The sequence below is a fragment of the Heteronotia binoei genome, chromosome 21 (assembly GCF_032191835.1).
Source record: "Heteronotia binoei isolate CCM8104 ecotype False Entrance Well chromosome 21, APGP_CSIRO_Hbin_v1, whole genome shotgun sequence".
Taxonomy (NCBI): Eukaryota; Metazoa; Chordata; class Lepidosauria; order Squamata; family Gekkonidae; genus Heteronotia; species Heteronotia binoei.
The window spans coordinates 186,332,984-186,347,857 of NC_083243.1; the positions used below are offsets into that span (position 1 = coordinate 186,332,984).

The 14,874-nt window shown below is 43.8% G+C and overlaps 1 protein-coding gene across 1 annotated transcript in view; it reads left to right on the plus strand.

The window, feature by feature from the left end:
* Positions 1 to 14,874, plus strand: part of EPB41L5 (erythrocyte membrane protein band 4.1 like 5) — a 125,103-nt gene that overhangs the window by 29,102 nt on the left and 81,127 nt on the right. The window contains exons 3-6 of the mRNA XM_060262450.1: positions 2,760 to 2,802; positions 4,927 to 5,005; positions 6,600 to 6,644; positions 8,681 to 8,733. Coding sequence (XP_060118433.1) covers positions 2,760 to 2,802; positions 4,927 to 5,005; positions 6,600 to 6,644; positions 8,681 to 8,733 — 220 coding nt within the window. The remainder of the gene's footprint in view (positions 1 to 2,759; positions 2,803 to 4,926; positions 5,006 to 6,599; positions 6,645 to 8,680; positions 8,734 to 14,874) is intronic.

Consider the following 14,874-nt stretch of genomic DNA (forward strand, 5'->3'; position numbering starts at 1 on the left):
CCCCATTCTCCTGTCTTTGTTAAAGTGCTCTCATTCAGGGCTGAATTATGAAACTGTCCGTACTCAGATCTCAGCTAAGGCTGAAATCAGACTCAACTGAGTTAAGAAATCTGTCTGACTACTCTGCATGGATCTCTCAAGTCTTTCTCTGCTTAGCTTATGCTTACCAATCATATTGCTTGGAGCAGCCCGTCGCTCAAGGCTTTCTGTTTCTGTGAAGAATTAACCCTTCACAGTCCTTCAACTTTTTTGTGCAGCACTTCTAAGCTTTTAAAAAGTACAGTAGGTCACAACTGTCTTTATTGATCCTTGCTGATTGGATTCTGATTTAGTTTGTTGCTTTTAGAACAGGGTTGTTTGGTTTTTTTCAAGGCAAGTATGGTCCCAGCGTTGCTGGAAGTAAACAGCCCCAATCAGCATTGTAGTGATGTCGTGATTGTCCGTAGGCCATATGTGATGTGAGCACTCCTTGTATTTCTTGTTCATTATCATCATTGAACATGATGAAGAGATATCTGGAGACAGTTTAACGTCAGTCAATATTTATTACAATCAAAGACCCACATAAATTCAGAACATCTCTCAAAGCCACCTTACGTTCATAAAAACAACACTAAAAATCTATTTTGATAATTCAGAATATTTCTGCTTTCTAATTTCTGTAGTCCAGAATCTTGTTACTGCAAGAGTTACAAGTTCCTGTATATCTGCTAAGAGATATTTCCAAAATACTTCAGATCTAAAATTCATACAATACTACAGTGGTACCAATGTAGAGAGAAGTGGAATAATTAATTGCAATCTTTCTTGATAAAATTTACAATGTATGAGAATATGTGCAACAGGCTCAGCTGTTTTTTCCAGAACAGGGACAATATTTCTTCTGCTCTAGTAACTGAGAAAATCTGCCAAATGGTATTGCAGAAAGAAATGCATCAAAGCATGCTCTAGAAAAGGCCCATCTATATCTCTTATAGATGATATTCGAGAGCTCTTAAATAATTTGGCCACGTTTAATGAGAACTCTGATATATTGGGAGGGTTTGGGGGTTTTGTAGCTAAGGGAATTATATTGATTGGGGCTGCTATATGTTGGCAGCTTTGCATCAACATTCTCCAGTGGTCTGGGATGGGCCAGTCCTCACTTCTGGGATATGCAGTAGCTCCTCTTCTTTGATAGCGGGTTCATGTTAGCTTTTTGTGATTCCCAGTGGAGGGAGGGGCTTATCTTCACTTTGGCATAGTGGTTAAGTGCATGGACTCTTATCTGGGAGAACCGGGTTTGATTCCCCACTCCTCCGTTTGCACCTGCTGGAATGGCCTTGGGTTAGCCATAGTTCTGGCAGAGGTTGTCCTTGAGGGGGCAGCTGTTGCGAGAGCCCTCTCAGCTCCACCCACCTCACAGGGTGTCTGTTGTGGGGGGAGGAAGATTTCTGTTCCATCGAACTTTTCTGTGAGGAAAATAATCTTAATAAAACCTAATCACCTTGTCAATGCACATCCTTAGTTTTCATGTAGGAACAGAATGTAGCCCCTCTAACAATGCTAGACTAGATGGAGGACTGATGCGATTCAGCAGAGGGTTCTTGTGTTCTCAATGGTGTGATATAGGCATTCATGCTAGTGATGTAGCTGAAGTCAGACCAGTTGTAGAACGTAATTATGCCTCTTTTGTACAGTGTATATTTAAAAGGCACCTATAGGTGTTGTGCTATTGCTTGTGCCGGTTTGAACCTATCCTCAGCAATAGGTAGCTGTCAGTGTAATGTCACGTTTCGCTAACTTGGGGTCTGATACCCCCCACTACCATGAAATGTCTGCCAGTGTACTACAGTATGGAGTGGGAAGTGCAATAAAATCTCATTTGAGACATGATGGCAGTATTGTTATGCAGTCAGAAAGATGTTGGCATCAACGGACTCACCTAAGGAAAGTTCTTGGCGGCTGCTCATGCCCCTGTTCCGCAAACATAATTCCTGAACTTGGCCATTAGATCTTGTTTTCAGTAAAATGCAAACTGTATCTTTTTATCGTGCATATAAAATTTATGTTAAGTCAGCATCAGTACACATCGACAATTTATTCTGCAGTACTAGTTTTTAAGCATAATTCTGAGAATGTACATTTTTGTCTGCAGTTTGTATGCACGTAAAAGGCATGTACACAAAATGAAAAACGGTTAGTTTGAGCATATTTGTGCTCAGACCTTGAACAATTTTCTTCGGCTTCAAGAGGCACTCATTTTTTAGCCTTCAGGATTTTATGTTTTAATTACTTTGTTTCCAAATTATTTTCAACCACAGAAGCTAATTCTAACCTCTTAACAGTTTTTTTTTTAAAACTAATAATATGAAATCTTATAGTATATAAATAATAAAGGGGTAACCCCCCTGGCTGGCAATCACCAAAACAAAAAGCTAAACCAACCATAGTTTAACATCTCTATAATTTCTTATAATTCTAACATTGCTGTGGAAAACTTAATTCAATTACAGTGTGGTTCTGCAATGTTGCAAGCATTTTAGGTGTAGTTTGGGTTGTTGTTTTTTTTCACTTTGGCATGCTTTTATGTATGTGTAGATTTGAAAAATTTGAAATAAAATGTTTTACTTTGGGAATGCTTTTAAGTGGAAAATATTTTTGTTCATTCCTTTTTTTAGTTTTCTTAATTACTAACTTTAGATTTTGTGTTTTCTGCTATAAAATGTTTTGTGTGTTCAAAACATTGTTTTTAATCTGTGGATTTCTCCCCCTTTTAGCATTGGTTGGACAACACTAAGAGTATTAAAAAACAAGTTAAAAGTAAGTGCCCGCTCTTTTGTTTTCTTGCATACATTCTACTTTTCACCTAAATGTTCTGTTTGCATTTGAAAAATATTTGCATTTCCAGAATTTACTTTGCAGGTTTCAAAGAAGAATGTTGTAATGCCAGAAACCTGGCATCTGGCTAGTGGTGACATGATTCCTTTTGACTTCTGTTACATAATTGTTTTCTGCATGATACACTGAAGGCTGATTCATTCTAGAGCAAGGCATTTTTTTTTTAGCCACAACTACAAAGGGTTTTGAAGCACCTTTCAAATTGCCAAAGATTTTCTCTGCCTGTGGTCATTTGACGAAAGAAAAGATAGAATGGATTACGTTGCAACGATTTGTGCATCACTGGCCTTTTACATAATTCACATGACGTTCTTTGTTGGGATTAACACATCTGACAAAGGAACTGTCCTAGTAATAAAATGCAAAATGAGGCAGAAAGTTAGAAAATGTGGCATAGCAAATGTCTCAAATTACTGGGAGTCAAGGCTGAGCATAAGCACTATCATGATCTTCCTGAGATCATTTCTGTCTCTGGAGGAGAAGGAGGTATGGTGTCTACCAAAACAGATGTTACTCTAAGTTCTGACTTTCCTGAAAGAGGAGAGCAGTGAGGAGTGTGAATGAAGATGTTCCCTGCCTGAATGAGTATTCTGCTTGTTTACTCCTTGTTGTCATAAGTATTTATTTCCACGGCTGCCCACCTGGATCTATCCACTGTGCCAAGGGGTAGCACATTATTAGACAAATGCAGAATTTGGTTTAGAGGCATGTAAAGTTGATTTACAAATGAGATCATAGAATATTTCACCGGATGAAGAAAGCGTGGGTTGGGAACAAGTTCCGTCTCATAGTGAGTTATGTTGATTACATAGTGAGTTATGTTTATTAGGAAGGAAATTGAAAACAAATCAGCCAGTATCATAATGCCCCTGTATAAATCGATGGTGCGGTCTCATTTGGAGTACTGTGTGCAGTTCTGGTCACCGCACCTCATAAAGGATATTATAGCATTGGAGAAAGTCCAGAAAAGGGCAACTAGAATGATTAAAGGGCTGGAACACTTTCCCTATGAAGAAAGGTTGAAACGCTTGGGACTCTTTAGCTTGGAGAAACTTCAACTGCGGGGTGACATGATAGAGGTTTACAAGATAATGCATGGGATGGAGAAAGTAGAGAAAGAGGTACTTTTCTCCCTTTCTCACAATACAAGAACTCGTGGGCATTCGATGAAATTGCTGAGCAGACAGGTTAAAACGGATAAAAGGAAGTACTTCTTCACCCAAAGGGTGATTAACATGTGGAATTCACTGCCACAGGAGGTGGTGGTGGCCACAAGCATGGCCACCTTCAAGAGGGGTTTAGATAAAAATATGGAGCAGAGGTCCATCAGTGGCTATTAGCCACAGTGTGTGTGTATGTGTGTGTGTGTGTGTGTGTGTGTATATATATATATATAAAAAAATTTTGGCCACTGTGTGACACAGAGTGTTGGACTGGATGGGCCATTGGCCTGATCCAACATGGCTTCTCTTATGTTCTTATGTTCTCTTACAGTAATAGGAGAAGACCCGGCTGTAAAACTTTACTTGGATTTGTATAATTTGAACGAATTTGAATTTATTATGGTGGGGGCTAAAAAAGGTTGACTCTCTTAAGAAAACCTTGTCTACAGATTCGATTCCAAATACAGCAGTGTGTACTAATACTCATGGCAGATACTCCCAAGATTATGAAGAGTTAGACAGAGTTTCCAAAGATTGCTGGATGCACAGCCAAGTTAAAATGCTTTCCCATTCATGGAGAATGCCTAGCAGTATTGGGATTAAGCTAGAGTGATGTGTTCGTGCACACACAAACAAACTTAATGTGATACGACTTTTAAGTTGACCTCTTAAGATATGAAACTAGTTTTCTCTACCATAACTTCTGCAGCAGAGGAAAGCCTCCACAACAACCGGAGATGAGCACAAGGGAAACAGTATCATATGATCTAAGCTATTGTTGTTAGTTCAGTTATTGCAATATTGTGAGTATAACTACTAAATAAATTACCTGCAGAACATTTACTTTGCTGTCAGTAATCCAAATACATGCTTTTTTTTGTAGTTGGTCCACCATACTGTCTCCATCTTCGTGTAAAGTTTTATTCCTCTGAGCCAAATAACTTGCGTGAAGAACTCACAAGGTACATAGAGTTCATATCTTTCCACATAATGACATAGAAAGAAAACAAAGAATGCTATAAACTGTAGCAGAAAGCAGATTAATTAATTAGCACAATAATAAATAATGACTATTGTTGCTCTTGTGATTTTATTGTATTGTCTCGCTATGTATTGTGCAGCTTTGATCCAGTATAGCATTACCAAGGAAGGAAGGATTTCTGTTCTTGTTGTGACTTTCTTACCTTTGTCCTTCCACTGAAGCCTGAATTCTCTCCCCACCCCATACTCTAAAGGGGCAGGTGGCCCCGAGCGTTTGTGCTGCTGTGTGGGAGAATTTGCTCTCCATGAAATTTTTCAATTCATGAAAAAGCTACCCTGGATCCAAGCTTGTGTCTTGTATTAGTTTTGTGTCCTTTGCATTGTTCTGGATTGTGAGTTGCCTTGAACAGGTCTGTGGAGAGGCAGCCCATCCAGTATTAAGGGGTTGCAAAACTTGTGTTTATAGTGCTGTATTTAGTAGGTTCCTCTGAATCATTGTGTCACTTCTATAATAGTTACATCTATAAATAAACAAAGCTTCCAGTCATCGTGTACTGTCTGTGAAGACATGGCCAGTGAGCACAAGAGGGAAGAGAAAGGAGCAAGATTATCTGCAAATGGTCACCTCCTCCAAGTGGCCCATTCTGACAGTCCAGTAAATATTGTTTTCTAGGTTTTCAGTGACATATGAACATATGAAGCTGCCTTCTACTGAATCAGACCCTCGGTCCATCAAAGTCAGTATTGTCTTCTCAGACTGGCAGCGGCTCTCCAGGGTCTCAAGCTGAGGTTTTCTCACAGCTATTTGCCTGGACTCTTTTTTGGAGAGGCCAGGGATTGAACCTGGGACCTTCCGCTTCCCAAGCAGATGCTCTACCACTGAGCCACCGTCCCTCCCCAAAAAAACACTGAGAGTGAACTCTGAACATATGAACATATGAAGCTGCTTTATACTGAATCAGACCCTCGGTCCATCAAAGTCAGTATTGTCTTCTCAGACTGGCAGCGGCTCTCCAGGGTCTCAAGCTGAGGCTTTTCACACCTATTTGCCTGGACCCTTTTCTGGAGATGCCAGGGATTGAACCTGGGACCTTCTGCTTCCCAAGCAGATGCTCTACCACTGAGCCACCGTCCCTCCCCAAAAGATCTAAACAAAATGGTTCTTTGGGATAAGAGTTCTGGACTGGACTCTGCAATGCTCTCACGCTGTTCATCTGCTTCGGACTTTGCATGGTATTAATAATTACAACTAGGTCAGTTCATGAAACCCTTTTGGAGGAAATTGTGCAGATTCGGCGTTAATGCTTTTCAACCGTTTTGGAAATCCATCCTTTTTTATTTTTTATTTAAATGTATAATCGAATCTTAAGACAAACTACAAAATGAAATTCTTTTAACTCTTCCTGTGGAATGCGTTGCTCCTTGTTTTCATGCCCCAAAGTGAGACACCAAAGTGCAGCACGTGATCATTCTATAGTTCAAGTATCAGGTTAATATTATAAAATTTGTATTAATAGCTTTAGGACTAGTCATATGAACTGACGGCTTTGTTCTTTCTCTTCCTTCTTGTAATAGGTATTTATTTGTCCTTCAGCTAAGACAAGACATTCTTAATGGCAAGTAAGTACTGCTGATAATTCTTAAGAACATAAGAGAAGCCATGTTAGATCAGGCCAATGGCCCATCCAGTCCAACACTCTGTGTCACACAGTGGCAAAAAATTTATATATATATATATATATATATATATATATATATATATATATATATATATATATATATATATACATACACTGTGGCTAATAGCCATACATACACATACATACATACACGGTGGCTAATAGCCGCTGATGGACCTCTGCTCCATATTTTTATCTAAACCCCTCTTGAAGGTGGCTATGCTTGTGGCCGCCACCACCTCCTGTGGCAGTGAATTCCACATGTTAATCACCCTTTGGTTAATCACCCTTTCTTCTAAGTGTATGGCTTGTTTTCATCCATATATGCTGAAAATACGAAAACATAGAGAGGACATATATTGATCATCAAAATACTAAAGTTATTTGTAACTACTCTTTCAGCTTTGTGGAACTGTGCATTTTTTAATAATTACTGATAGTCATAAATAACTGTGTGTGGTTTGCTCCTACTGGGGCTGGATCCAGTGAAATATAAGGGCTAAGGGCAATCACAGGCAAGGATATTTCCTGTTGTTCCCTTTGAAACCTCATAGACTGCTCAAAAACTGATGTTGAAAGTTGTGGGACCCTCAGTGACAAAAAGCCATGCATCCCAAGGTACCTCAGTGAAGAGAGGGGAAGTGGATCTCGGGTTTTCTTTTCCGCTAGTAGTTTTTCCTGTGATGCAGGAGCGAGGTGGTGACAATCCTGCTTAGCTCCTTTCTGTCAGGGCAGCTCTCTGTTCTGCCAGGCCAAGTGGCTTTTATCAGTATAGGTCCAATGACTTCTAATTGTCAGCTTTTTAGAGATTTCAGTTTCTGGGGGAAGTAAGCAAAGATCCATGACAGCAAGCACCTTCCACAAATGCTTGGTTGGACTAACTGTGGTATTCATAAGCCCCACAATTATTCTTCTTGGCTTCCTAAATGCTGTCATAATCTATTTTCATTGCCCGGTTACAGAGAGTATTCAGCTTTATACAGGGCTGTAAAATGTTTGTGAAGGGCAGCAGTTTGGATGGGGATGTATCATTTTGTGTGGTACCACCACACAAAATGAGAGTCAGTTTGGTGTAGTGGTTAAGTGTGCGGACTCTTATCTGGGAGAACCGGGTTTGATTCCCCACTCCTCCACTTGCACCTGCTGGAATGGCCTTGGGTCAGCCATAGCTCTGGCAGAGGTTGTCCTTGAAAGGGCAGCTGCTGTGAGAGCCCTCTCCAGCCCCACCCACCTCACAGGGTGTCTGTTGTGGGGGAGGAAGGGAAAGGAGATTGTGAGCCGCTCTGAGACTCTTCGGAGTGGAGGGCGGGATATAAATCCAATATCTTCATCTACCTCACAGGGTGTCTGTTGTGGGGGAGGAAGGGAAAGGAGATTGTGAGCCACTCTGAGACTCTTCGGAGTGGAGGGCGGGATATAAATCCAATATCTTCTTCTTCTTCTACTTGCTTTGTGTCAGCTATGGTAGTTTCTTCAGTACAGACGTCATTTTGAGTTGGCACTTTTTAGTCATTTGCCTGAGCAAGATACCTGTAGAACTGAACATTGATTTATCAGCCAGATTTTTTTCTTGACTCAGTAAGCATATGATAGTTTGAACATATGAACACATGAAGCTGCCTTCTACTGAATCAGACCCTCGGTCCATCAAAGTCAGTCTTGTCTTCTCAGACTGGCAGCGGCTCTCCAGCGTCTCAAGCTGAGGTTTTTCACACCTATTTGCCTGGTCCCTTTTTTGGAGATGCCAGGGATTGAACCTGGGACCTTCTGCTTCCCAAGCAGATGCTCTACCACTGAGCCACCGTCCCTCCCCTGCAGTTCTGTTTGCAGTTTGTGCAGTCTCCCGTAACTCTAGACTTTATATAATGGTGCAAAGCCACCATTAGGAATCATTTTTCACTACCACACTGCCTTTTCCAAATCCTTAACATACTGATATTCTTTTAATTGCCTGGGTTTTTTCTTCCCCTGTTACAGGTTGGAATGCCCATTTGAAACAGCTGTGCAGTTGGCAGCTTACATGTTACAGGGTGAGTGGGTTGAAGAGAATTGTGTGGGTGTGGTGCTGGAGGCAAAAGCTTGTTTCAGATCTGACTAGCTTCCTATAGAGGCAATGACTGCAGTTTCACAGTCACTCTGATGGAAGTTGTAGTTGGATGTAGATTCCCATCATACAATGCAGATCCTGTGAATTAAGGGGAGGTATTTGTGAATTTCCTGCATTGTGCAGGGTGTTGGGACTAGATGACCCTGGAGATCCCTTCCGACTCTATGATTCTATAATGATGGCACGAACAAGAAGTGTGTGGGGGGGAGGGGAGGGGGAGAAGGCTTCATGGACATACTTTTGAAAGAAGCATTGTTTAACACATAAAACAGCCCTTCAGTTTTATTGGTCTATGCTGCAATTTTGCTCATTGAGGATGAAGGTTCTTTATTCAGAGATGGGATCAGGTTCTCAGAAGAATTTGTTACCTGCATATAATTAAAGCCGTTGCACTGAACCTGACATATATTGTATCAAGAGATAGCATAAGTAAAGTTGAATGAATAAGAACCAAGGAGAAAGTGGGCTTAAAAAGGGCACTTCTTCTCTGATGATGTCCTTGTGGCAACATTGTTTCCTTTCAGTTTTTTGTAATAATGATGCAAAGCTAATTACAGATTTTAAATTCTAAATCTGAGATAATTCACAAGTTATAGATCTATGCTTGCACAGGCAGTTTTTTTCTAGCTATTTTTGTTGGCAGTTTCTTTAGCAAGACATTGTATATGCTATTACAGTCGGCATTGCTTACTTTATGTAAAAGACAGTGTGTGCCGAAGTGACCATCATGCAAATGCCTGGGAAAAGAGATGTAAGAAAGCAAAGATGGAATTGGAAAAGGGTAACTATGGAGGGCATTGGACAGATAGGTCACCGCCATGCAATAAGTCTATACTGCTTACCTAATCTCAAAAGAAGGAGGCGCACGGAGCACATAGGGCCTCAGAAGGTGACCTCAGTCTGTGGGCAGCTTCATGTGGAAGTAGATTGTCCTCCTCGATGGAAGTATTTTGAGCATTATTGGTTGAAACTAGCACTTTGGATTATGCCCAGAAGCTTATGGAAAGTCTGTGACAGTGCTCTTACTGCTAGTGAACATGTGTTCACTTTGGTAAATCCGACTTATCAGTCGCATTGCTATATTCTGAATGTACTTGTTTAGGAAATGTATATACCACCTCTCCAGAGACCCTGCTTAGAATCACAGAGCTGGAAGGAGCCATACAGGCCATCTAGTCCAACCCCCTGCTCAATGCAGGATCAGCCTAGAGCATTGTTGACCAGTGTTCTTCCAGTCTCTGCTTAAAGACTGCCAGTGAGGGGGAGCTCACAGCCTCCTTCGGTAGCTGATTCCCCTCCCTGCCCTCCTCTAAGTGACAGCCCTTCAAATACTTATAGAGAGCAATCATGTCCCCCCCCCCTCAACCTCCTCTTCTCCAGACTGAACATTCCCAAGTCCTTCAGCCTTTCCTCATAGGGCTTGGTCTCCAGGCCCCTGATCATCCTTGTTTGCTTGAGACAGCTCATAAAGTAAGGCGTGATAAAATTATGTACATTAACATAATTTTTTAATTATTAAAAATACAGGAAGTTTATGAACACTAGTCAAAAGCAGGCCCACAGGCATTGCATTGAAGTACCGCCGCCTCTGATCCCGGCGCTTCCCCCGCGCCTGCCTGCCTGGCTCCAGCTCTGACGCTTACAGCAAGCGCCAGGATCGCTCCCTCCGCCCTCCGATCCCAGCGCTTGCTTTAGGCATCAGAGCTGAAGCCAGGCAGGCAGGCATGGAGAAAGCACGCCGCCCCCTCCACAGCCGGCGCTCGCGAAGCGCTGGGTTTGCGGAGGGGGGGGGGTGCTTCCTCCGTGCCTGTCTGCGTGGCTTCAGCTCTGATGCTTAAAGCAAGCGCTGGGATCGGAGGGCGGAGGGAGCGATCCTGGCGCTTGCTGTAAGCGTCAGCTGAAGCCAGGCAGACAGACATGGAGGAAGCACCCGCCCCCTCTGCAAACCCAGCGCTTCGCGAGCGCCGGCTGTGGAGGGGGCGGCGTGCTTCCCCCGCGCCTGCGTGCCTGGCTGGGAGACAAGCGGCGAGATCGCTCCCTGCGAAGTGCTGGGTTTTTGGTGGGGGCGGAGGGAGCGATCTCACCGCTTGTCTCCCAGCCAGGCGCCTGCGTCTAATGGTCCAGAGCGTCTAATGGACCAAAAAATACGGTAAATCTAAGGTGCCATAACTTGAGGCTGTCATGGAACGACTTGTCTAAGACTGGAGCCGCTTGTTTTACATGAGGTGCTGCGTGTTCAGGGACTCTCAGTTTTATTAGCTTCCACCTTTTTTTTCCCCATACTGCTTTACTCTCAAATAGGGGTTGCTTGTGGATTGGTGTGATAGGAATTTTAGTAGGGACGTCTCTGACTTCATTCCCAATACCACCGATGCTTCCAATAATCCCTATAGCCTTGTTTGATCAGTCACAACAGGAGATTTAGATAAATAAGTGGATTTTGAACTCCCCTGCGTACCAGCCTAGAGTATTTAAAACACGATTGTGTTGACAAACAGAGTTGAGAAGCATCAAAGAACACAGGCGGTTGAGGACAATAAAATAAAAGGTAAAAGTATTTCTGCCTTTTTTTAGCTCTATGATGATGTATTGTATAGAGCTGGGTCTGAATCTTAACTGTTACAAGGTTAGGCTTCCCAATCCCTTGGTCCCAGCGGGGGATCCCCTGGTTCTCCCTCAGATGTTGTCGGACATCTCTGTGCGTTATTCCTACTGTTCCTTCAGGGAGGCAGGAAACACTTTTTCCTCCTTCCTGTTGGCGCCTCCAGAATAACCCTGCCTCTCAGTTTAGTTCCTGCCTCTTCAGGGAGCAGCAGCAAAGAGCTTAGGCTAGGCTACTTTTTCTTTTCTTCACTTTACAAAATTCTCTATTCTCCTTCAATCTACTCTCTCTATTCTTCCTCTGTCCTTATCTCTTTCCTGGTGGGCAAGAGTGACAGAGAAGATCTTCCATCCATGGCTTATAGGCCCAGCGACGGTTTTCTCTCAGACGAGGAGGGAGAGACAAGCACCGCCTTTCTCGCGGTGGGAAACTTCACCAGAGGTGCCAACTCTCTCTCGCAGCTTGCTTGCACCCTCCCCAACTCAGCCGGAGCGGCTCAAAGCGCCCAGAAATGCCGCACTCCAGAAGACCCCGCGATGCAGAATGGAGCAACAGGGACTGGAGGCGACCATCTTGGAAATGCGGAGCTCGGCTTTCAGACCTTCCAGCCGAACATAGCAGGCACTCCAAACGCTCGGACGGCCCTGTAGACCCCACAGGATGACTCCCAGGATGCCTCTGATCTGCGTGGGGGTAACGTACCACCAGCAGGCAATGCAGAGGCTATGCTGTTTACTAGAAGGGCAATGCAAGAGAAAATGTGTTCTTTTTGCAATAGAATGGGGCTTCTCCCGCAGGTTCCCTTCCCTTTCCAATTTCCTCCTCAGCCTCAACCTTTCTCCTGGCCTGCTAAGGCAGCTAGAAAGGCTCCCTTTCAACAGCCTCCTCAACCCCATCCCCTAGATTCTGAATCCATGGCCTCGGGGTCTGACAGGGAGGAGGGGGAATGTTTCTCTGAAGAGGAACAAGAGGAGGGTCAGAGTGCCAGAACAAGCTAGTCGCTTCTTCCGACAGGAAGATTATTCTTATTTGCTGGCAAAAACTCTTTCAGCTCTAGAGATCCAGGAGGATCCTGCTGCTAATGAGGTCAAGCCATCAGCTTCAAAAAAGATCAAATCCAGAACCAGTGGAAACACTGAGTTCTTACCCCGGGGGGAAAAAACAGCGTCTAATAAGTAATTTCCTCATCTTGTCAGGAAATTATACGCTTTACCTGCTTACAGTAATGAGCTGTTTCAGGCACCAACTGTAGACGGTCCAGTAGCAGCACTTCAGTCCTCGGGTGTTGTATCTGAAGACAGTCAGGGATCACTTAGGGATCCCCTAGACAAGAAGGCTGAGGCAACCTTGAAAAGGCTTCATGAAGCAGTCTCCATGATGTTGAAGGCTTCTTCCACGGCCTCGCTGGTTTCCAGGGCTTCCATAGTCTAGGTAAGAAAACTACTCCAGATGTTACCTGAAGACAACCGTCGTCTCCTAGAGGGAGCAACCCACATCCTTAAGGCTGCTTCTTTTACTGCAGATGCAACATTGAACATTCTTACATTTGCCTCAAAGGCCTTGGCTTCCACAATGGTCACCAGACGTCTTTTATGGCTTCGGGCATGGCAGGCCAATTTCCTCTCAAAATCAACAGTCACAGCATATCCCTTCCAAGGGGGTCGCCTTTTCGGGGAGGCCTTAGACAGGATTCTCGTGGAAACTCAAGATAAAAAGAAAGCCATGCCCAAGTCCATCAAGAGGGATGATAGAAGGGGTTCCCAGCCCTTTTGGTCATAACATACCTTAGCCAGGTACTGATCAGATTTGAAGAAGTCACCTTGGGCAAATGCAAAGTGCTCATTTAAGAGAGGTTCATTTGGCTCCAAGTTCAACTGAAACAACTTCTCCAAGTCAGATAAGTCCAACTGAAAGTCCAAGTCCAAACAGACGTGACTGTGAATCCCTTCCGGTGGGAGCCCAGCTGCTCCACTTCTTTTCAGCCTAGGAGGCATCCCAGGCAGACCAATGAACATTAGAAATGGTGAAACAAGGCTACTCAATAGAATTACGCCGTCTTCCACCAGACAGATTCATCAGATCCCCTAGTGCAAAGTCAAGCAACAAAAGAAACATCACCCTAAAAGCACTGCAACACCTTCTCGACATCCAGGCAGTTGAACCTGTTCCAGAGCTGGCGAGGGGGAAGGGAGTTTACTCCATCCTCTTCACCATTCCCAAAAAGAACAGCGACTGGAGGGCCATCTTGGACCTCAAATTTCTAAATCGTTACATCAAATTGTGTCACTTCAGGATGGAAACCCTGAGATTTGTCTTGGACTCCTTACTGCCAGGAGAATTTCTCACATCTATAGATCTCACTGAAGCCTACCTTCATGTTCCTATACATCCGTCACATCGACGCTTCCTGAGATTCGTGGTGCTAGATCAACATTATCAGTACAGAGCAATGCCCTTTGGGTTATCAACAGCCCCCAGGGTCTTTCCCAAGATATTGATAAATCCAGTAATACATCTGAGACAGCAGGGGGTGGTCCACGTTCATCCGTACTTCGACGACCTCTTAATCCGGTCCAGCAGCAGAGAGAAGTCCTTTCAAGACACGGAACTTAACATGCAATGTCTTCGAACCCATGGCTTCAAGGTAAACATCTCAAAGAGCTCACTTCAGCCATCACAGAGATTGGAACATCTGGGAGTGGTGATCGACTCCACATGCAATTCTCTGTTTCTTCCTCTGTCCAAAGCCAGGACGATCAGGGACCCAGCATCCAGAGTCATACATCACAGCTAAGGTTGCTTGCCAAACTGATGGGTCTTCTAATATCTACGATAGACATGATTCAGTGAGCCAGGTTCCATTCCAGATCTCTTCAGATGTTCTTACAATCATTTCAACTTCACATCATGGAGAGGAAGGACATGAATCTCTCAGTTCCTTTGTCGGTCAAAAGGAGCCTGCAGTGGTGGACAGATCTATCCTACCTATGCCAGGGCAAGATGTTTCATCCACCCTCACCCCTAGAACTGTTCACAGATGCCAGTCTGGGGGGGGCGGGGAGTGATTCTACAGGGCATTCCAGTTCAGGGACGATGGTCTCCATCTGAAAGTCGACTACCCATCAGTCTCCTGGAAGTGAGAGCCAAGGGTTTTTTCCAGGTTCTTCCATCTGGAGGCCGAACAGACAGATGCACTGACAGCTCCCTGGCCCCCGGGCCTTCTGTATCCCTTTTCCCCAGTTCCATTAGCACCCAGGGTTATCAGGAGGATCAGAGATCTTCAAGCAGAGATTATTCTAGTATCTCTGTTCTGGCTACATTGACCATGGTTTTCAATGTTAACAGAAATGTCCACGGATCAGCCATTTCGCCTGCCAGCCATTGCCGACATGCTTCTCCAGGGTCCAATATGTCATCCCGATCCGGACTGGTTCCATCTAACCACTTGATGATTAAGTGGGA